Source organism: Chiloscyllium plagiosum, chromosome 33 (assembly GCF_004010195.1).
Source record: "Chiloscyllium plagiosum isolate BGI_BamShark_2017 chromosome 33, ASM401019v2, whole genome shotgun sequence".
Classification (NCBI taxonomy): domain Eukaryota; kingdom Metazoa; phylum Chordata; class Chondrichthyes; order Orectolobiformes; family Hemiscylliidae; genus Chiloscyllium; species Chiloscyllium plagiosum.
Window position 1 is genome coordinate 23,617,828 of NC_057742.1, and position 23,220 is coordinate 23,641,047.

The following is a 23,220-nucleotide window of genomic DNA, read 5'->3' on the forward strand; positions in this document are numbered from 1 at the left end:
CCTATAGCAAACTGTAGTTTTCAGCATGAAAGAGCTCTTGACTCTATCCTGCAGGCAATACAGCCTGAATAGGGTAGTGAGTTGTTGTGGTTCTGTTCGCCGAGCTGGGAATTTGTGTTGCAGACGTTGCGTCCCCTGTTTAGGTGACATCCTCAGTGCTTGGGAGCCTCCTGTGAAGCGCTTCTGTGATGTTTACAAATCACGATAAATGCCGGAGGAAACATCACAGAAGCGCTTCACAGGAAGCTCCCAAGCACTGAGGATGTCACCTAGACAGGGGACAAAACGTCTGCAACACAAATTCCCAGCTCGGCGAACAGAACCACAACAACGAGCACCCGAGCTACAAATCTTCTCCCAAACTTTGAAGGGTAGTGAGTCTGATGTGTGAGCCTCAGTCCTGATGAAGGGCTTTTTGCCCGAAATGTCAACTCTCCTGCTCCTCAGATGCTGTCTGACCTGCTGTGCTTTTCCAGCACCACTCTCTCGACTCTGATCTCCAGCATCTGCAGTCCTCACCTTCTCCCTGTAATGAGTCTGACTTTTGATACTATAGTCAAAATGTGTGGTGCTGGAAAAGCACAACAGGTCAGGCAGCATCCAAGGAGCAGAAGAGTTGATGTATCGGACATAAGCCCTTCATCAGGAACGTGCGGAGGGGGTTGGGTGCCCAAGGGGGCTGAGAGACAAATGGGAGGGGGTGATGGGGCTGGGAGAAAGGTAGCTTGGAAAGCGATAGGCAGATGAAGGTGATGGGGTGATGGTGATAGGTTGGACTGGAGGGTGGAGCGGATAGGTGGGAAGGTGTTTGCTATTGTACCTGAGCAAAAGTAACAAGCCACCTCGATTGGAATGGTACCAATGGGAAAAGGCAACCATTTTGACGATTTGTCTCTCATGCATTCCTGATTTTAATCATACCATCACTTGTTATGTTTCCTTCAGCTGCTTGGCCTCCAGATTCTGGAAATCCCTCCCAAAACCTCTTTGTCCTTCTTTCCCCTTTGTCCAACTTTTTTTTTTTGAGTGTTCTGTAAAATGGGTCAAAATCCCCATCCCATACCCTTGACTAAAAACCCTCTGAACTTGGAATGAGTTTGTGGAATTCACATTTCAACTAAGATTCACAGAGCTCTCTGGCTGAGATAAACCAGGCAATGTGCAAGCCTAGGGACAGCTGGAGTAGGGGTTTAGCTAAAGGAAGACCCCCACAAACACCCAGCTAAAAGACAATGAATACCAGCCTGTAGAGCAAACAACTAAGACATCCTGGAGCCTATAAAAATCAACTTTTAATCGCTTTGCTGGGACACAGAGATATTGAACATCCCACACCATTGTACTCCATGCAAACCTGTGAAGGCCTTAACGACCAGTAAAACTTTAAGCTACATCCATCCAAGAGAAATATTGGATATGGAAAACTATGGGAACCCATTCACTTTAATCAGAGAACTATTCACACCTCATCCAGGAATCAGGAGGCTCATTCAGCCCAGAGAGGAGGAACAACAGTTTAGTAATCAAATCCAGATTTGGTAAGGGATAAGGGGAACCAATACTCAGTATAACTGGGGAACCCCGATCTATAAGGGGGGTTGGATTCAGCAAGAGGGTCGGTCAGAATCAGACACAGCCAGTCACAGTGAACCATGGAATGTAACCATCACAGACTCAGGGAAAATAAATCAAGAGAGCAAACCATCTTCTCATCCACGAACCTCCAAGGACTGACGAGAAATGACCGAAGCGCCTGGACAGCTGAGATACCGACCGGGACAGTGCCAGTGACATCCACCACCCTCCGAGCTGACAGAAGCCACGTGAATGAGCATAAGGTCACCGAGACCTTTTGTCCCAGCTCAGTTAGAAGGGTGAGCATTGGGGCTGACGGTGCAGGGCACCCCCGGGGGAAGGAAGCAGGATAGGACCCTGGGATTAGCATTTCTTTCGCTCGCTCCCCTTGCCCCTGTCACTCAGCAATTCACAGCTCTCTGTAATTTTAAACCCACAGTACTAAGCCAGGGCAGCAAGGGTTAACTGGGGGGGGGGTTAGTTAGCTGTCAGATAAGTCTCACTTTGCTTGATCCGTAACATTTTCAATTATTGCATATAATTTCAATTTTGCTTGTTTTGGGAGATCATGTTGCAACTGTACAAGACATGAGTTAGGCCGCTTTTGGAATATTGCGTGCAGTTCTGGTCTCCTTCCTATCGGAAGGATGTTGTGAAACTTGAAAGGGTTCAGAAAAGATTTACAAGGATGCTGCCAGGTTGAAGGATTTGAATTATAGGGAGAGGCTGAATAGGCTGGGGCTGTTTGCGTCGGAGTCTGAGGGGCGACCTTATAGGGGTTTATAAAATCATGAGGGGCATGGTTAGGATAAATAGACAGTCTTTTCCCTGGGGTGGGGGAGTCTAGAACTAGAGGGCATAGGCTTAGGGTGAGAGAGGAAAGATATAAAAGGGACCTAAGGGGTAACTTTTTCATGCAGAGGGTGGTGCGTGAATGGAATGAGCTGCCAGAGGAAGTGGTGGAGGCTGGTACAATTGCAGCATTTAAAAGGCATCTGGATGGGTATATGAATAGGAAAGGTTAAAGGGATGTGGGCCAAGTGCTGGCAAATGGGATTAGATTAGGTTAGGATTTCTAGTCGGCATAGACAAGTTGGACCAAAAGGTCTGTCTGTTTCTATGCTGTACATCTGATTTTATTAAAGTTATAGAGAGTTTCCTTTGCCTCTGAAGCATCTGCCTCCTGTGTTTTCACCACACCTTGCTACATAAGTCCAGTGTCTGAACCAGGGAGCTGGAGTGCAATAAACCAACTAGCACTCCCTCCAGTTCAGTATCAACTTTTAGCAAAGTACGGCCAATGCTGGAAGTTTGAACTAACACAAGACATGCTGGGGAACCCCAGCAGCCACTTGGAGTGTCCATGCAAGGCAATCGGCCAGCCAACGTCATTCGTAGCATTGACTTCAGTGCAGGGACCTCAGAGACCCACATGGATGAAAACACAATTAGCAGAAATAGATCTGGTAGCATCTGTAGAGAGAGAACTGGAGTTAACGTTTCAAGTCCAGTCTGACTCCTCTTTGGAACGATTACATTTTGATTGGTAGCACTTTTGTGAAGTAACTTGGCATGTTTGTCCACAATAAAAGGTGCTGTATAAATTGCTGTCATCGTTCATGGTACGCGATATCTGCCAGTGGACATCATTTTCAATTAAATTGGAGATAAAACTGCCATTTGATTCCCAAGTAGGCTGTGTCAGTTTTACCTCTTTCCCATGTCCTTCCCTTGCTTTAATGTTTTGGATGGGCCTGAGAAATCAGTACTTTTTCTGTATTTGTATCCCACAACATGTAGGTGATAAATATAATATTCCAGAACGTACATCATCTCAGGGCTTACATAATGAAAGGAAATTGCCAAGTCGGAGCAGCACTCAGGACCCTGGGGAAGGAAAAGAAGCCGTGTGTTACATTCATGAACACAGAAATGGCAGACATTCTTCAATTCTTCAAAACAAAGACTCATAATGTTCCTACAGCTGCAAGCTTTATCGCTTCCAAAGTAGAATTGAATAAATTTATTGCACTGTGGAATATTATTCCGTACTTTTGTCCAAAAGCTGTCTGCTTTCTGGGTGTGGGTGTTGAGAGGAAAAGGAGAAGGAATAAATGCGAAAAGCTCTACTTGCCCTGTAAGAACATGATCTAATAACCACTTCATATTCTTGTTCATTGATCAGTACTAAAAAGAGACAGGCTCACATTTAAACATTTGAGCACAACCGTTCCCTCAAAAATAAAACTCACAACTCAAACGTATAATTTCCCATGAGTGCAACTGGTAGAATTCTTGACTTTCCTTAGTCTTCCTCTTCCTCATGTAGCCTACAGGCTGTATCAGCCTTAACCCTGGAGTTCTTCATTTTTAAAATTACTGCATGACTTCCCTGTAAGAATTAATAATATCCCAAACTGCAGACCATTTAAAGCCTAAAAAGGTACCTATTGCCAACATCAAGAATGGAAATCTTTTTAATACTCTACCTAACTAATTAAAGGTCAATTTTGTTTTATTTATGCTGCGTAGATCATGATTATTAAAAATGATGGTATATTTTGGAAGGATTCAGGTTCGAATCCACTAGCCAGTCTATATATTTATGAGATGAGGAGGTGTTGGTATTGGACTGGGGTGGACAAAGTTAAAGAATCACACAACAGCAGGTTAAAGTCCAATAGGTTTATTTGTAAGTATAAACTTTCAGAGCGCTAGCTGCCCGAAGAAGGAGCAGGACTCTGAAAGCTTGTAGTTCCAAATAAACTTGTTAGATTATAACCTGGTGTTATTTGATTTTTAAATATGTGTTTATGGCTTGCAGTTCTGAAGGGTCACTGGACGCAAAATGATGATGAACCACCTGATGAAGGAGCGGCGCTCTAAAAGCTAGTGCTTCCAATTAAACCTGTTGGGCTATAACCTGGTGTTGTGTGATTTTTAACTTTGTACACCCCAGTCCAACACCAGCATCTCCAAATCATGGACCTAAAATGGCAATTGTGATTTCTCTCCACAGATGCTGCCAGACCTGCTGATCTTTTCCAGAAATTTCTATTTTTGTTTTCGATTTCCAACATCCACAATTCATTTAAAAAAAAAATACTTTTCTGCAATGTTATGACCTTGGGGAGACCAGTAACTCTCAAAAAGAAATTTAAACTCCATAGTATTAACCAAGAGAATTACTCCACAAGATTAACTTGCATTACAAACAGAACCATTTAAAATAGGAGTTTAAAAAGCAAGTACAACTAATCTAACACCATATTTTATAAATTAATACCTTACAGTTGAAAATCTCAAGAAAACTGCTTGTCCTATTTTATTTCAAGGAGAAAGTGAGGTCTGCAGACGCTGGAGATCAAAGGGCATGTGCCCGAAACGTCGAATCTTCTGTTCCCTAGATGCTGCCTGACCTGCTGTGCTGTTCCAGCAATAAAGTTTCAGCTATTTTATTTCAAGCCACATATTCCTCTATAACTTACATAATCTTGAGTGTTCCACCGTGTCTCCTGAGAGCAAATCAAAATGTATGCCACAGCGTTCAGCATTTCACTTTGATTTTCCCCAGTGTTCCCACTATTCTTTGTGGTATTAGATCACTTAGCATCCTTCTGTTGACATTTAAGTGATCTTCCAATTCTCCTTAGCACCACACAATTGTGAACACCCCAGCTCAAACATGGGGCTCAATGCATCCAATGCAGAAATACGCTTGATTTCTGAAAGCCCTGTGCTCCAGGTTCACAGCTCCTTCTGAGCCCTAACTACTCGCAGCTTACCCTTTCACCTTCAAGACACTAATCGCCTGTTTCTGTTAAAAAGTAATCACAAAAAGGTTATCGTGCTGCATAAACAATTTTCATCACAATGTAGCACACCTGGGATGTTCCACAAGACCCATCTTAAACCCTACGATCTCCATTCCCTAAAGCTGTTCCTTCATCTGGGAAACTGCAGAACACAAATGCCTCATAAAGATAGCTGATGACATCTTGTCATCACTAAGAAATTCAGGAGGGGGCTTCACGTTTTCTCATTCCCAACTCTAATCTTACCAAACACAGAACACCCTTTTAAATGATCAATACTTTAGGACTGTTTGCCAGACTCTGACCATAAGTTTTCATTTATCTTGAATTAAAAATTTTAATCCTCAAACTAAAAAAGTTATGCTCCTAAAATATACGATCACAAATAACATATTTATAGCATATCATTGCTTATTAATCTCTGCACTACTGCGGCACAGGCTTCAGAGTTGTAAAAAATACGTTCTTCTGGAACGTGGCAGTTTTATGACATTGACTTCTATATGTATAAGAAAAATGTGCATTTATCTAGCACATCATCCTATTTCTCTGGAAATTTTTAAAGCTTAATTCACAACTAATTACGTCTAACTGCATACTAACTGAAAATTGATGCATTTATTTTTACCAAAAACATTACTTGGAAAATCTGGATGAATCCCAAATTAGTCTTTGGCAGCATTGCCCCACATCCCAAAGGAGAACTTTCAACCAGAACACTAGGATGACTCCCTATAGCATGGTAGCTCAGTGGTTAGCATTGCTGTCTTACTGTGCCAGGGACCCAGGTTTGATTCCAGCCTCAGGTGACTGCCTGTGTGGAGTTTGCACGTTCCCCCTGTGTCTGTGTGAGTTTCCTCCGGGTGCTCTGGTTTCCTCCCACAGTCCAAAGATGTGCAGGCTAGGTGGATTGGCCGTGCTATATTTCCCACAGTGTCCATGGATGTGCAGGCTAGGTGCATTAGTCAGGGGTAAATATAGGGTAGAGGTGGGATACTCTTCGGGTGCGGGGGCGGGGCATGTGGACTTGCTTCCACACTGTAGAGATCCTATGATTCGACTGAGCAGAAATGAAAATGGGGAATTCCTCAATGGCCTGCTGAATGGCCAGTTTTACGTTGGGTAGACAAGCAGGAAGCTGAAAGAACACAGCAAGCCAGGCAGCGTCAGGAGGTGGAGAAGTCAACATTTCAGGTGTAACCCTTCTTCAGGACATTTACGAGAAAGGCATAGGCTCTCACAACTACCTGGACTACATCTCCTCCCACCCAGTATCCTGCAAGAACTCCATCCCATTCTCCTAATTCCTCCGCCTCTGCCGCATCTGCATTCTCTCTCCAGTTTTATGTTGGAGCAGCAAGTTGAAAATCTGCCTCCTTGAATCCAAACAAAGACGATGGAGTTGATCTGGGACTTCTCAAATCTGGACCACAGCTGGAAGACTATATGCAGTTTTGATCTCCATATGTAAGGAAGGAGTAATTGCATTGCATCACAGTTAGTGTTCACTGGATTGGTCCCTGGGCTGAGGGAGCTGTTCTATGATGAGAGATGGAGCAAATTGGATCTATATTCTCAAATTTAGTAGAAATAGAGGTCAATCTGGTGAAATATAATCAATTCTGAAAGAGGATGACAGCATAGACAGTGAAAAATTGTTTCTGCTCAGGAATTCTAACACATTGGCTATAGTCTTAGTGTAAAGGGTTGATTATTTAGGAATAAGACAAAGAGAAATCATTTCACTGTAGAGTTGCAAATGTTTTGGAATTCTGTACCCCAGAGAATTGTGGATGATCCATTGTTGAACATACTTAAGGCTGAGTGATAGACAGAACCTTAGTCTTTCAGGGGACATGGCGAGCAGGCAGAAAGGTGGAGTTGAAGCCCACAATCAGCCATGATAATTTTGATTAGCAGAGTGGGCTTGATGGGCCAAATGGTATACTTGAGCTCTTACATCTAGTGCTCTTGAATCTTTATGTGTTCTTTACAAATCACAGCTACCATTATACCATCAGACAAGCAAAGGCAATCAAAGGAAAAGTTTTGTTCCTTACGCTGTTGTATTCTGACTGAGGCAATGAATTCAGTACAGCCCAGCAAACAAACCTTGAACCCAGTGATCTAAATGGGTCCAGTTGCCACCTGTAATTCCTGCTGTTCGTGTCAATATTCTTGATTATCAATGAACTGCCTGGTTTGGAAATGTTTCTGTTCATTAGTTTAAAGAAATAGAGATGATAAGAATTGTTGATGCCTCTCATTACAACTGCTCGAGGGTTGTATGATGATCTCATTCGAAGCTCATAAAAATAGCTCATAACCAGCCCAAAGCATAATTCACAAATCCATGTGCTTGGTACCATATCTAACATCTGTCTTACTGATAATACCTTGCCTGCCATCTGCTGCTAGTTACGTTCCACAAACTAAAGATATAAAAATTCAAGAGATCACAAGACATGCAATGCACACCCACTGAGCAAAGGTGATAATCCTAAGCTGTCAATATATTACTGGCTGTTGCAGGTGGACTTGCGTTAGATAATACTGTTTGGCTCTGGCAAAAAAAATACATGGGTAGATGTTTCAAATTAAATATTTTCATTAGACACAATTTACAATAAAATGTCCCCATGAATAACCTGTAGCCATACCACCCAACATGTTTTGTGGAAGTGTGTTGAACTTCAAGGAGAAAAATGGGGCTTGTTAACATTGTAAAAATTAGACAATAGTACTTGCCAAACTGCTGTATGATATTATAGGGATATAGGGATATATTTGTTAATTTAGCTTTACTACAGGATAAGAAGTTTTTTTGAGGAATCTATTTTTTCCTTTTAGTCTATGAATTTTGTTCCTTTTATTCACAAACCATTCTTCTCTTCTCTTCTGGAGTACCAGGGAGACGATGGTCTAGTGGCACTATCACTGGCCTGTTAAACCAGAAATCCAGCTAATGTTCTAAGGTTCTGGATTCAAATTCTGTCATGGCAGATGGTGGAATTTGAATTCAATAAATATCTGGAATTAGAAGTCTAATGATGACCATGAATCAATTGTCAGGAAAAACCTACCTGGTTCATTAATGTTCTTCAGGGAAGGAAACTTCCATTCTTACCTACTCTGGCCTACATGTGACTCCAGATCAATGTGGTTAACTCTTAACAGCCCTCCAGACAATTAGGGATGGGTTAAAAACGCTGGGCCTCATCCAGTGAATGAATGAAAAGTAAGTCCAGTTTCACCAATGGTGCATCCAGCAAATGTGCAGTAAACTGACTTCTGGGATAGCTTCAACAGTCAGTATCTGATTATAAGTGAGTCCATTCTCCCCATACCAAGCATCCATATGCATGTATGATACCAATAGAGATAACTGGGCAGCATCCAGGAGACAGAACCTTTTTCAGGAGAGAAAACTTTTGTCAAATTTCCCATCGCTAATCAAGAGGAACTTTTCCAAGTCAAGCAAAAACACACAATGAAGTCTTGCAAGCTTACCAGACAGATGTCATTTAAAAACATGAAACATACTCTCCAATTGACCTGAAATATCTCTTACCTTTCATGTTGCAGAGTCTTGCCTTCAATTCAGCTGATAGTGTTTGTGTAATTGGACTGAATAGGAAACCCAAATTATCCAATCAAGTATTCAGAACAAAATATCTAATCATCATTGATTGGGAAATTCTGAATCAGAGACAGTCCAATCTTGGCTCAAGCAGTTTGATTTTATTATGACTTAGCAATTGCTAAATGGAGATTGACATAAGCATTAATTTTGGATGTTTTAGCATCTGTAACATTGCTTTGCCAATTTTTCTGCAACATATGTTATTGGGTGTATTTTTCTGTACTTGTAAATTGCCATTTCAGTCAACTTTTCAGAGTGGAAGGACTGTCCCATTTCCTGAGCGGATGATTGAGACTGCTCCTGGTTTAACATGCTAGGAGAAATTTTCCAAAGGGAATTGTAGGTCAAGAGTAGCTCCTTTGCCTCTTGCACAGAAGCGTGAGTTGAAACCCCACTCCAGAAACGTGAACACAAAATCACAGATGGTGTTCCAGTGCAGCATTGAGGAATGATGTGCTGTCGGAAGCACAGGCCTTCAAACGCACCATTAAATTGGTCTCCTGTCTCCCTTCTTGTCTGAACATAATCAGTGAGCATTCTTATAGCCAATGGATTTCTATTGGATGTCCAAGCCCATATTAATTCCTTACCCAACATGGCCAAATGGTAATTAATTTATTTCTTTTTGTGGGATATTCCTGAGCATAAATTTGCTGTTGTATTTCAGACATGATAACACATCAAAAGTATTTCATTGGTTACATAAATGTTTTGGGTTATTGCAAGGTAATAGAACTAGTCACATAAATACAAACAAATCCCCTGCTTTGCTTCAACACTTGCGGTGTTTTCACAATTTCCTGTTGCATTAGTACAAACTGAAGGTTGACCCATTTACCTCTGACTAATATTGAAAGTCATCCATCTAAAAGTCCCCAGGTAAAGTTTAAAGCTTCAGGTTGGTTAATTTAAATCTTGCAATCAAGATCCCAGCATTTGCAGTTAAGTCTTCTACTTAAGTAATGAGTGCATTTTTTTTTAAAAATGGTACAGCAACTTTTAAATAAGATATTAAACCAATTCCCTGTCAACACCACTGACTGCATATTTAGGGAATAATTATCCATCCTGTTGCATTGCCAACTCTAAAGTCTGTAATAAATCAGTTTGAAACACTCAGTAGTATTGTAGTTGATTTCTACAAAACAAAGCTCCCTTTTCCCCACCACAAACGGTTGTAGATAATTGAGAGGAGTGTAAGGGTTGGAATCGTAAACTCCCTCAGCGTCATAGAGCCCATCAGTAACTCCCAACATTAGCATGAAAAAAGAACAGAAAAGCAGAGGGAGAATTGCTTCCCTAAGTGGATTCTTTCAAAAGCAAGGCTGGAAAGATATTAGAAGGTTCCAGCGTAATTATTTTTTTTAATGAGCTGAATAACGAATGAAAAGCTGATCACTGAAATCTGCCCTGTTAACATCTAAATATAGGACAACTCTGTTTGGCAGCTAAATTCAACAATCATATAGAACAAGATTATTTCTCCCCTTGAAATGCCATTAAGAAAAAGTATTTATTTCTTGTCTGTGACAGGTACAGCTAATAAATCCTCAGGTCTCCATTTACAACTGTATCCCTGTTACTGCCTCAAGAATATACTATAAATGATGTTTGCACAGGAGAATTGTGTGTTCATGTACAATCAAAGTGACATTAAGTTTTAAACCTAACTGACTGTAATAATTAAAAAGTAGAATAATGTCAATCAATTAGTTAAAAATTCTTCTTTATTAACTTGGCATGTTACAGCTACCCAAGGTTTAGGCTCTTAATATCATGTACAAATTCCCATTTTCTATCCACCTACTGATTTCATGCCCATTCCAGTTTCAAATCCTACGGTCAGACTGAATTGAAATATTTTGAGCAAGTACTGTTCTGGCATAATTAGGTTGCCAGCAAAATGAAGATTTTCACTCCAGGATCTTGCCACACCAGCTGGACGAGGGGCATAGGAAGGAGAGCTCACAATCCAAATTTGCTGCAGGGGAAAAGCAACCTCAACATTGCAACATTGTCCTGGAGAGCCAGCCTTCCCTGTCACATCGGGTCAGGAAGGAGTGCCCACAAGTGGTTATTTCCAGCAGAAATTTGTAGTGACGAAAGAAAGTGATCAATAGAACTCCAAGCAAAGCTCTACTGGATGCCTCATATGTACAACTAATGTACCTCCCAGTCTCAATCCAGGATATGTACATTTAAAAGAAGGAATGGCTCATAATTTAATCTCAAACATGAGTTCAGTCCATTGATCTCACCCAGGACAGTAGTATGGGTTTTATGAAGGACTTTAGTATCTCCTGGCTCACAGGAGATATTCATTCAGTGGCAAAACTGCTAATTGTTGGATAGCCTTGTCTACTGGACATTGGGCGAGTATAGACTGGAACCTCTACATTCATTTGTCCTGATGTTTCGCTAGATGGAGCATAATTTGCTGTTGTTTATTGACAGCATTTACCAACTACATGGCAACAACGCACTTGCAAGATCGCCTCCAATCCAAACACTATCTTGACCTGGAAACATTGCACTGTCACTGGGTCAAAATCCAGGAGCTGCTTTCCTAACAATATCTTGAGTGAATCAAAAATGGAAGGAAAAGTGAACTAGTCCTGCCGAATCTTAGGGCGGCTTTCTCATTAGAGAGAAACAACTCGTGGTGGTTTGACCGGAAGGTCAACACGCCTCAGATGAGGGGAGAGGTTTAGAAGGACAGTCCTTCATGGTTACCTCAGCAGCTGTGGGAATTAAATTTTAACCTCAATTCAGTCTACATCTCACAGAACATAGAGGTTCAAAAAGAAGGCTTCTCACCAACACCTTCTTAAAGGCAATTAGGAATGGGCAATAAATGCTGGCCTAGCCAGCAAAACCCTTACCTTGTGAAAGAATATATTAAAATGTAATTAGTAATAAACTTACATGTGTAGCTTTGTAGTAGCTGAATTTCCAGTACCAGAAGCTAGGGTCTGGATGCCGTTTTATCAAATGACTCAGCAATGTCAGAGGTAAAAATGTCTCTCTTAAGTGATTATCTCTGGAGTCTCCCGGCGTAATTCCAAGTATTTCCATACATTTTCCCAGTGCTAGATCCTCAACGTGAGAAGAATGATTGCAGGTCTTATCTCTGAAAGCGGCCACGTACCTTGTCAGAGCTTCTCTGCTCAAAACGTAGCCAGCTCCTCCGCTCATATAACCCTGTTTGAGGAATGGTTTAAAGCGCCTGCCCAGGTACACAGGCTCATTGGGGTTGTACTTGGAAAGAAGCAATCTGAGATTGTCAATGACAATATAGGTGTCGTCGTCAGCCTTCAGAAACCAGTCAGCCTCATCGATGTGGCGTTTGTGCACATAATGGAAAGCCTTAATGGTTTTCCAATACAACTGGTTCCTACCCTCTTTCGTTTCCAGGCCAATGGTGGGAAAATCTGGATTGCTTTCAGAGCTCATGAACAGCAAAATGCTGCAGCGTTTGCCCCAGGTGGCTTTGACATGCTTGGCTTTAGTTTCCAGATTCTTTGGTGCAGTCATCACCCAGCAGAGGATGCGCACTTTGTTGTACAGCTCATCCGCTACAGACTGATTCCTTTCTGTCAAAGAGGCAAGCAGATGGGACACCATCAATACAAACTGTTAGGCTGTGAGCCCACTTAAAACAAAGAATGTAAAATTGCTTGAACAGCTTCTTCCCTGCCATTTTTAGACTGATAAATGAACTCTCTAACTTCAAATAATGCTGATTTGTTATGTTGATCTTGTCTGTGAGATGTAACTTGTATCCCTAACTCTGTCTGAATTTTTTTTTCACCCTATGATCTGTATGTCCTTGCTTACTATGATCTGCCTTTACTGCTCGCAAACAAAGCTTTTCACTGTACTTAGGTACATGTGACAATAAATCAAATCAAATGATATGTTACAGGAGCAAAACCAGACTGGATCCAGTCATATACATCAAACATCACTCAGTAAAGAGTATCACTAATTAACTGATCTGATCTTTGCAATAATTATACATTCCACTCAAAGGCCAAGTGTACACTATGTGCAAACCATCAACAAGCCTTTAAATCCTATTTATACGTCTTTTTGAGATACATTTTTCTTGCTTGCAGCTCTAAATGGATATTACTTTTTTGTGGATATGTCCCTGGAGATTCTTGCAATGCAATACTTAAAATAGGTACTCTTCATTTCAATGGCTAGACATTAAATGTCAGCGGGTTATTCAACGGTGTGTGTGTCACAAGCCTACTCCAATGCTCTTCTCATTGAACCTGCAAGTGAAGCTTCACCAGTTTCCTCATTTCCCCTCCCCCCACCTTACCCCTGTTCCAACATAGAACATAACAACGCAGTACAAGCCCTTCGGCCCTCGATGTTGCACCGCCCTGTCATACTAATCTGAAGCCCATCCCACTTACGCTATTCCATGTACGTCCATATGCCTGTCCAATGACGACTTAAATGCATTTAAACTTGGCAAATCTACTACTAATGCAGGCAAAGCATTCCATACCCTTACTACTCTCTGAGTAAAGAAACTACCTCTGACATCTGTCTTATACCTATCTCCCCTATCTCCCCTCACAAAGTTCTGTCCCCTCGTGTTTGCCGTCCCCATACTTGGAAAAAGGCTCTCCCTCTCCACCCTATCTAACCCTCTGATTACCTTCCAGCTCTGCACTGTCCTCATGACCTGTCCTACCTGCCAATCTCCCTTCCCACCTATCCGCTCCAACTTTCCTCTCTGACCTATCACCTCCGTCCCCACCCCCATTCATCTTGAGGGAGAGGGGAGGGGAAATGAGATGGTCAGTGAGGTTGGCATTGATGCCGTGTGGTTGACGGGTTCCAAGACGGAAGATGAGGCATTCCTCCTCCAGGGATCAGGTGGCTTGGATTTGGTGGTGGAGAAGTTCCAGGACTTGCAGGTCCTTGGCGGAGTGGGAGGGGGAGTTGAAAAGTGGTCAGCCGCAGGGTTGTTTGGTGCATGTCCCAGAGATTTCCCTGAAACATTCTCAGAGTTGGCGTACTGTCTCCCCAATGTAGAGGAGACCACACCAAGAGCAACAAACAGTATATGAGGTGTTAGGCTGTGCAGGAAAATCTCTGCAGGATGTGTAAGGATCTTTGGGCTTTGGCTGGAGGCAAGGGAGAGGTGTGGGCACAGGTTTTACCCCTCTTACAGTGGCAAGGGAAGGTGCCGGGGAGTGGAGGGTGGCTTGATGAGGGTTGTGGACCTAACAAGGGAGTCTCAGAGGGAATGGTCTCTGTGGAATGGGGTGGGGAAGGAAATAGATCTCTGGTGGTAGGGTCTGATTGTAGGTAGTAAAAATGGTTTGGCGAAGAACGAATAACCTTTTTATAAAGTAGATAAAGTGTTAGTACTTACTCAGAGAATAAAGCCACTAGATTCTTCAGTTTTGAACAATAACTTTACTGTACAAAGTTAGACCAATATTACATTTGACAATACTTGTATTGTAGCATCCAGAATCGACATGAGGTAACTACCAGTAATAACTATCAGCCACCTCGCACAGCACATGATATCACATATCACCAAGACACATCCATAAGTTTCTCAGCAACCATGCAGATGTTGGGTCATGAAATCTTATTAACACTTTAGAAGGGATTTCAATTATTCACTTCCAAAGATATGGGATGGAGCTGCCTCAAAATCTACTCTGTTATGGGTTATCACAATGATGGCTCACATCCTGATAGTTCACACTTCTTTTTTGGGACAATGCTCCCTGGAGTCTGGAAGCTGCACTCCAGCAGCTACTCACAGGCACAATTCCAGTTTTTTCTCAGAACAGCGAAGTTTTCCAATCCGAGATTGCTCTGAGTTTGAATGCTGCTCAGCTGCACTAATACTGCTGTGCAGGCTTCTTTCACTGCACTCTCTTCTGTGCCGAACTATGAATGACACACAGGCTTATTTTCAGTCCCCATGGCTTCCATGACATTTTCTTGGTTTTAGCTCCAATACTTAGCTGCACCTTCTGGCTCCCAGCAGTCACCTTCTCAACAGCACATGTGACAGCTGCACTTTTTCTGTATGGAACATATTCCTTTTCTTCTCCCTCTCTCCCTGCTCTCAGTCCAGCGAACTCTAACAAAAAAATGGCCGTTGATTTGTATTAGGTGATATAGTGAAAACTTCATAACAAGCATTGGTCCCATTGCTAGGCAAAGTTCCATGAATATTCCAATTTTCACAGAACATTGGCTTACGCTGTCCAAATAGATATATGAGAAAAAATGGATCTCATCAATTGGATTAAACAATAAAAGGCATCTCTGGATGCCACGGAGCTTAACTCCCAGTTGAAGAGGAGCTTTTAAGTGTAAAAAGGGAAACAGAGGCTATGAAAGAATGAAATAAATCCTCAAAACGTGAAATGATTGAAATGAAATTAGCAGCTTTAACAGATAAAGGAGCTAAATGAACAACAAAAATTATGTCACTTAACAATTTTGGTCACAAGTAAAGGATTAGTTACTTACTTGAACTGCAATTCATCATTCCTTTCACAAGGGAATGGTAATAATGGAAGTTGCGATGGTTGTAATTAGTTTGCATGTGACGTTGAATGTGTAATGTGGCCTTGTTAACAAAATAGGAACAGATGAAAACTCCGATCACAATCCCAGTAATAAAGTTGATAAAGGAGCCCACAGACCTTGGAATTGCCATGGTGTTCTGAGAAAAGCAAAAACAAAGTATCACACAGTATGAGAAATTCAATGAATCATGCCACAGTCACCTTGACAGAGGTATTCACCTAACCTATTCACATTTGAAATGACCTGCTCAATAACATTTGTAAATCTAAATGTTTGCTTTTTAAATGCCATTCCTCAATAGAAGACAATGGGTTACAGTTGAGACTGCAGTTGTCCTGGTTGGAGGCGATATGAGAAATGACATTCTATATTTTTCAGCCAGATTAAATCCAATCTCAAGGTGTTGAACTCAATAATAAATCCAGAAGGCTGTAAAATGCCTAGTCTGAAGATGAGATGTTGTTCCTCCAGTTTGTGCTGTGATTCACTGGAACACTACAGCATGCCCAGGTCAGACATGTGGCCAAAAGAGCAGGATGCTGTAGTGTTCCAGTGAATCACAGCGCAAACTGGAGGAACAACATCTCATCTTCAGACTAGGCACTTTACAGCCTGAATATTGTTGACCTTCAGATTGTTGACCATTTCTTCCCTTTCTTTTAGCTTGTTATCATGTCCTCCCCTCCCCTCATCCCAGTTACTGTCCTTTCAAGTCTGGCAGGAGACACACCATTGTTCTGCCATTCTCACATTCCAATCATTTCATGTGAACTACCAACATCTTTTCTTCATCAGCACCCTACACACATTACTTCCACACCACCGACATCAAACTATAGCACACAATGCTGTCCTCTCCACACTTCACTTCAACTCAGATGAAGAGTCATCTAGACTCAAAACGTTAGCTTGATCATTCTCCACTAATTCTGTTTGACCCACTGATCTCCAGCATTTGTTGTTTTCAGTACAAATTCTGGTATCTGCAGTAGATTGTTCCTACCTTAAATCCAATCTCCCTTGAATACAATCTCTCATGTTAAATTGATACCTGGACAATGCAAAGTCAGCAAACCAATTAAACTGAAGGTTACACAGTGGAGTCTGGCTAGTAACAAAAGAATTTCTCATATGCATATTTGCACAAATCCAATTGCCTTTCAAAGTTAGGACAGAGTCAATGATAACACTAGGTCACTGCTAACATGAGAAACATTAAAGCGTTTATGTATTGGACCATTTGACATCAAACTAAGCTAAGGTTATAAAGTAATGAATGCAAAACCCAAATTACTGGATACCACCTCCTCAAAATACTTTCACAACTCTTGGTTGAAGTATGATCATGAGTTTAATCAGCTTGGCATTGATATACGTTTTTGCTATAAAACAAGGAGAGTTGCAGAACTTGTACATTAATATGTGGCCTATCGGACGTAGATCTTCCAGCATCCCCATACTAAAAACTACAATTATACCCTCAACCATAAAATGACACAGCAAGCAAAAAACTGTGCCTCAGGCTATGCTTTGTGTATGACCCTTGATAGCAAGTGCGAGAAGGCTAGTTGACCATGGAGAGTATTGCAGAAAAGGCTAATCCTGGTCCTGACACATTTTACAGCAGGGTATGCTGGATGTCAATCAGGGGAAGATGCCTTCATCATTTCTTTGCTCCTCTTTCTTCGCACTGAAGTGTCAGTGAAGCTTATTATAAAACTCCTGATGTTGCATAGTTAACTAACAAACACCAGAAATTTACTAAAATTTTGTGGTTAAAATGTGGAACTTACTACAACAAATGAGTAGTTGAAACAAATAGCATATATGCATTTCTGGGAGAAATGAATTGAGGGATATTTTATTGGGAGTAGATGAAAAAAGTGGGAAGAAGCTAACGTACAGCTGAAACACCAAAACCAACTTATGGAGGTGCATGGCCTGTTCCTGTGATATGAAGATTTTGTAACTCTATCACATTTTTTTTGAACCACGAGCTGTCACCTCTCACACACACTTAAGCCAAAGTTCTGTTTCATGCTTTCATACATGTGAAATAGGAGATGTGCAGCCAATGGTATATACCAAATATTCCATGGAATACAGTACTGGCCTTTTGAAGACTAGCATGATGCCCACATACCTTTGGCCTCTTTAACTTAAGAATGTTTACTTGATGACAACCAAATTTGTGAATTCCTTCCCCAAACATCTCTGTTCTCCTTCATGATGCTCCTGCCTCTTTGATCTAGCTTTTATGAGACATGGTATTAAATTTTGTTTGATAACTTCTCTGTGAAGAACTTTGGGATATTTCACTATGTTGAAAGGTGCCATATGCTCCAAGTCATTGTTGATGTTGCTGTTTTAATTACATTTCTTTAGTGGCTGAGGAAAGTATAAATTATGCTTAATAATTTTCCAGGATGCAGCTTACAAAATATAAGAATCTCACACAAACAAAAACCGAAAATGCTGGAAAAGCTTAGCAGCTCTGGCAGCATCTATGGACAGAAAGCAGAATTAATGTTTCAGGTCCAGTGACCCTTCTTCAGGACTGATTTTAGATAGGAAAAAGTTGGTGTATATACTGAAGTTCGGGTGGGGAACTGGTTGGAGAGTGGGGGCGGGAGTTGATGGGAGCAGGGGAATTATACTATAAGTGGAGCTGGAGCTCAGATGACAGAAAAACAGTTGAGCACATAAAAGGAATGAATAAGAGTCAGCCTGGGATAATTAATACCTACTAGTGGGGACCATTAGTAGCTGACAGTAGGTTATCTGTGGAAGTAGCCCATGTGGTGACAAGGCCTGATGTGTGGGGGGTTTGGTTAAGGACATGGGAGATGGTGCTTAGGCTCTAAAATTAATAACTTGATATTTGAGTCCTGAAGGCCAAAGGGAGGCCAAGTGGAAAATGAGGTGCTGTTCTTCCAGCTTGTGTTGAGCTTTGTTGGAACATTACTGGAAGCCTGAGACAGAGATATTGGCCAGGGAACATGATGTGCGATTAAGTGGCAGGTCTCAGGAAGCTCTGGGTCATTTTTGCAGGCAGAATGTAGGTGTTCCGCAAAGCAGTCACCCAGTTTGCATTTCACCTGTCCAGTGCAGAGCAAACTACATTGTGAGCAGAAACACAGACTGAGCGACTGAGCCCACCCCTCTCCCTGACACTAGTTTCAGCCAATTTGTTCACAAGTGATGCTGAGATGAGCTTCCAACCTCATTTCTGCTACCACTAAAGCTATCTATCCGTCCCTTAGTTAGATTGCGTGACTTCACTCATGTTTCAGCTCATCTGCCGAAACCCTCATTCATCCATTTATTACTTCCAGACTTGACAATTCAATGCAGTCTGGTCTGCCGCCTACTACCCATCATAAACCAGAGGTACTCCAAAATTCTGCAGACAGAATATCATGTAGAAATATTGGCATTTTCAATTTCTCCAAGATTTCAAACTACTTTACAAAAAGTGATGCCAAGTTAAAAGGTGAAAAGAAAACATATTGCTTGGAATAGAAATTAGCTTTACAAAGTTAGGGCATAGCAATTTATGTTTAAACCTTCTTCTGGAAAAAGGGTTAATCAGTAGATCTAAATAAACATTACAAATTCAACACGTTTATACTAAATTTTCTGTTAGTAAAAATGAATGAATGCAAACTTCTAGTCCACTACTGAGTATATTCCAGATTGAAATTTTCATATTCTTGGGTACTGAAGTAATGACAGGAAAATGGAGTTGATGTAGAAGTCTACTCATCATTTTACTGAATTGAAGGTTAATTTTGAATGGCCTCTTCCTTTACAACTTACACCCCATTATTTCATATCCATTGCCAACAAATAGCACAGGAAAATAATTGGGAGAAAGTGAGCACTGCAGATCAGAGTCGAAGTGTATGGTGTTGGAAAAGCACAGCCAGTCAGGCAGCATGATGAGAGCAGGAGAATCAACGTTTCGAGGATAAACTCTTCATCTGGAATGAACAAGTTTATGCTTAAAACGTCAATTCTCCTGCTCCCCGGATGCTGCCTAACCTGTGGTGCTTTTTCAGCACCACACTCTTCGACAATTAATTGGTAAGCATTTTTACAAGATATGTCTTTTGGTTCATATAACAATTGTTGATGTTAGAACTGGGGCTTTGCCTTGAAAGATCGACTGATCTCAATAACAAACCTGAAAAAAATAGTTCAGTTGAAGTACATCATTAAGTCAGACCCACAAGAACATTTAAACACATTGGGAAATTAGGGATGGGCAATAAAAGCTGGCCGAGCCACCCCATCTCTTGACTCCTGCAGCCTCTGCCTGCTCTGAGATACCAGTGCTCTTCTACTTCTGGCCACTCCCAAGTGCTTGATTTTCATCACTACAGCTTCAGCTGCCTTAGCCCTGAGCTAGTCATAGGGATGTACAGCACTGAAACAGATCCTTCGGTCCAACCTGTCCATGCCAACCAGATATCCCAACCCAATGTAGTCCCACCTGCCAGCACCCGGCCCATATCACTCCAAACCTTTCCTATTCATATACCCATCCAAATGCCTCTTAAATGTTGCAATTGTACCAGCCTCCACCACATCCTCTGGCAGCTCATTCCATACAAGTACCACCCTCTGCGTGAAAAAGTTGCCCCTTAGGTCTCTTTTATATCTTTCCCCTCTCACCCTAAACCTATGTCCTTTAATTCTGGACTCCCCGATCCCAGGGAAAAGACTTTGTCTATTTATCCTATCCATGCCCTTCAATTTTGTAAACCTCTATAATGTCACCCCTCAGCCTGCCACGCTCCAGGGAAAACAGCCCCAGCCTGTTCAGCCTCTCCCTGTAGCTCAGATCCTCCAACCCTGGCAACATCCTTGTAAATCTTTTCTGAACCCTTTCAAGTTTCACAACATCTTTCCGATAGGAAGGAGACCAGAATTGCATGCAATATTCCAAAAGTGGCCTAACCAATGTCCTGTACAGCCGCAACATGACCTCCCAACTTCTATACTCAATACTCTGTCCAATAAAAGAAACCATACCAAACGCCTTCTTCACTATCCTATCTACCTGCAACTCCACTTTCAAGGAGCTATGAACCTGCACTCCAAGGACTCTTTGTTCAGCAACACTCCCTAGGACCTTAGCATTAAGTGTTTCAGTCCTGCTGAGATTTGCTTTCCCAAAAATGCAGCACTTCACATTTATCTGAATTAAACTCTGCCACTTCTCAGCCCAATGGCCCATCTGGTCAAGATCCTGTTGTAATCGGAGGTAACCCTCTTTGCTGTCCACTACACCTCCAATTTTGATGTCATCTGCAAACTTGAATACCCTTTCTCTAGCTCTCTGTCCTCCACTGCTTGAAACTTACATTTATCTAACAATTTCCTATTTCAATACAATTCTGTTTTTTTTTAAATGCTCTAATTAAGTACTTTGGGGGCATTTCATTATGATAATGGTGCGCACGGTAGCTCAGTGGTTAGCACTGCTGTCTCACAGCACCAGGGACCCGGGTTTGATTCCAGCCTTGGGCGACTGTCTGTGTGGAGTTTGCCGTGTCTCTGGGTCCTCCAGTTTCCTCCCACAGTCCAAAGATGTACAGGCCAGGTGAATTGGTCATGCTAAATTGCCCATAGTGTTAGATAAATTAGTCAGAAGGAAATGGGGCTGGGTGGGTTACTCTTTGACGGGTCGGTGTGGACGTGTTGGGCCAAAGGCCTGTTTCCACACCGTGGATGTGCTATGTTCTACAATGTATACAGTGTCTGTTGCGCTTTACAGTCAATTTTGCATTTCTTTGAAAATTCCCACTACCCCGTTATTCTTGTAATGTAGAGAATACCTTAGTCAATTTGCAGAGAGCAAAGTACCACAAACAGCAATGTGACCAGATTACCTGTTGTTGGCTATTGGATGGGGAATTAATATTGGCTTGCCCTAAACATCAATTCTCCTGCTCCTCAGATGCTGCCTGACCTGTTGTGCTTTTCCAGCACCACACTCGTCTCTAATCTCCAACATCTGCAGTACTCACTTTCGCCGACTTAATATTGGCTCTTTACTTTTCTTTTAACCAGTGGAAATGAGTCAATGCTAGAGATGATGGGGTCTTGGTATGTCTGAAATAAAAACAGTACCTCTGCAAATTTCCTCAGGATTGCAGTTAGTGTCAGCCTAGTGTTTTGTGTTTTTATTTGAAAGAAAATGGACAGTACCCAATGAGAACCTGTGTTGTGAAATAATCTTTAAAAATCACACACCAGGTTATAGTCCAACGGCTTTAATAGGAAGCACCAACTTTCGGAGCGCTGCTCCTTTATCAGGTGGTTGTGATGAAGGAACAGCGCTCCAAAAGTTAGTGCTTCCAAATAAACCTGTTGGACTATAACCTGATGTTGTGTAATTTTTGACTTTGTACACCCCAGTCCAACACCTGCATCTCCAAATCATGAAATAATCTGGAATGCTAAGGAAGTGAAAGGTTTGTTTGAATGCAAGTGTTTTCTTTCTCTTTCAAAAATGAATGCATCTTGTATGAATTTTCAGACCTTTGACATTCATCTGTTCTGTTTTATCGACATTAAGCGTTTTAGCAATTTAGACAAATAAAAAAAAATCATGATAGTGGCCTCAGGGCTGGGTTGAAGATGGATTCCCTCTTTATGTCTTCACTAAATGAAGCAGCATACATTCATCTCCGTGGAAGAGCAACCTATTAAAAATAACTCCAGACATGAATTCTCTCTTCTCCCCCTCCCTCAAATTAATTCCGTTGTGCTCGTAAATAGGATTTCCTTCAGCTGCCGAACACCCCACTGATCACTTCCCTTTCGCCCGTCCTGGTCCATTAACAACCAACAGACCAAGAACAAAAGTGCCTGAATAGTCCATTGTTAAAAGGTGAGTATTGCCTGAAGTGTCGTTTTATTTAACGGCTGAAAGTTCTTCCCACAGAAGATTGTGGGCAACAAACCGCCAGTCAGTATATTTCTATATTTATGTGACATATACGGCGCTTGGCAGACATGGGGCAGAATAAATAGAAATCGTGGCTGGAAACAAAACCAAACAACAGCTGTTGAGCGCTAATAAGGCCAGAAAACGATTTCTAAATAAACACCTTACGCCAGTTATAAAATGTCGTTGTTCCCTTGCAAAGTTCTCTCATTTATTTAAAGCCGCGTGGTCACTCTTTTTCAGTGATTACAAAATTATTCTCTCGTGAATAAAAAAAAACATTGTTTAATTTTCTTCAGCATTAGTCGGAGCGGCTTTGTCTGCACTCACCTTTAGACAATGGGCTATTCAGAGAGTGACTGATCTTCACTGGAGCTCTTGGGAACGCTTGGCAACTGTTGCCGCTCCCGAGACAATTTCGCGGTCTCCGGCCGCAAATACACACATTTCCGAAAAGGGACTGTGCCCCTCACTGCTTGCCCGCTTTTCTTGTTCCAATCACTGCTATAAACGTTCACTCGTTAACACACTTAAGCCCCGGTCTCTTTCTCCACTTGTCTAAGCTCAAGTGCGGCGCAACTTGTAACATTTCAGCATGCAGCCACTGGAACGTACAGGAAATTAGGTACAAATGCAGAATTTATTTA

The 23,220-nt window shown here is 41.7% G+C and overlaps 1 protein-coding gene across 6 annotated transcripts in view; it reads right to left on the reverse strand.

Annotated features, from left to right (window-relative positions):
* The window catches only part of LOC122539946 (glycoprotein-N-acetylgalactosamine 3-beta-galactosyltransferase 1-like), a 54,204-nt gene that overhangs the window by 16,589 nt on the left and 14,395 nt on the right, over positions 1-23,220 (reverse strand). For 4 of the 6 annotated variants that reach the window (XM_043675157.1, XM_043675154.1, XM_043675153.1 and 1 more), the window contains exons 2-4: positions 15,556-15,751; positions 11,959-12,626; positions 2,637-3,462 (exon numbers count right to left, since the gene is read on the reverse strand). In XM_043675157.1, coding sequence (XP_043531092.1) covers positions 3,283-3,462; positions 11,959-12,626; positions 15,556-15,745 — 1,038 coding nt within the window. In that variant the 5' untranslated portion in view covers positions 15,746-15,751 and the 3' untranslated portion in view covers positions 2,637-3,282. Of the gene's footprint in view, positions 1-2,636; positions 3,463-11,958; positions 12,627-15,555; positions 15,752-22,903; positions 23,178-23,220 lie in introns of those variants that run through there. The other 2 variants (XM_043675156.1, XM_043675158.1) reach the window with 2 other exon arrangements.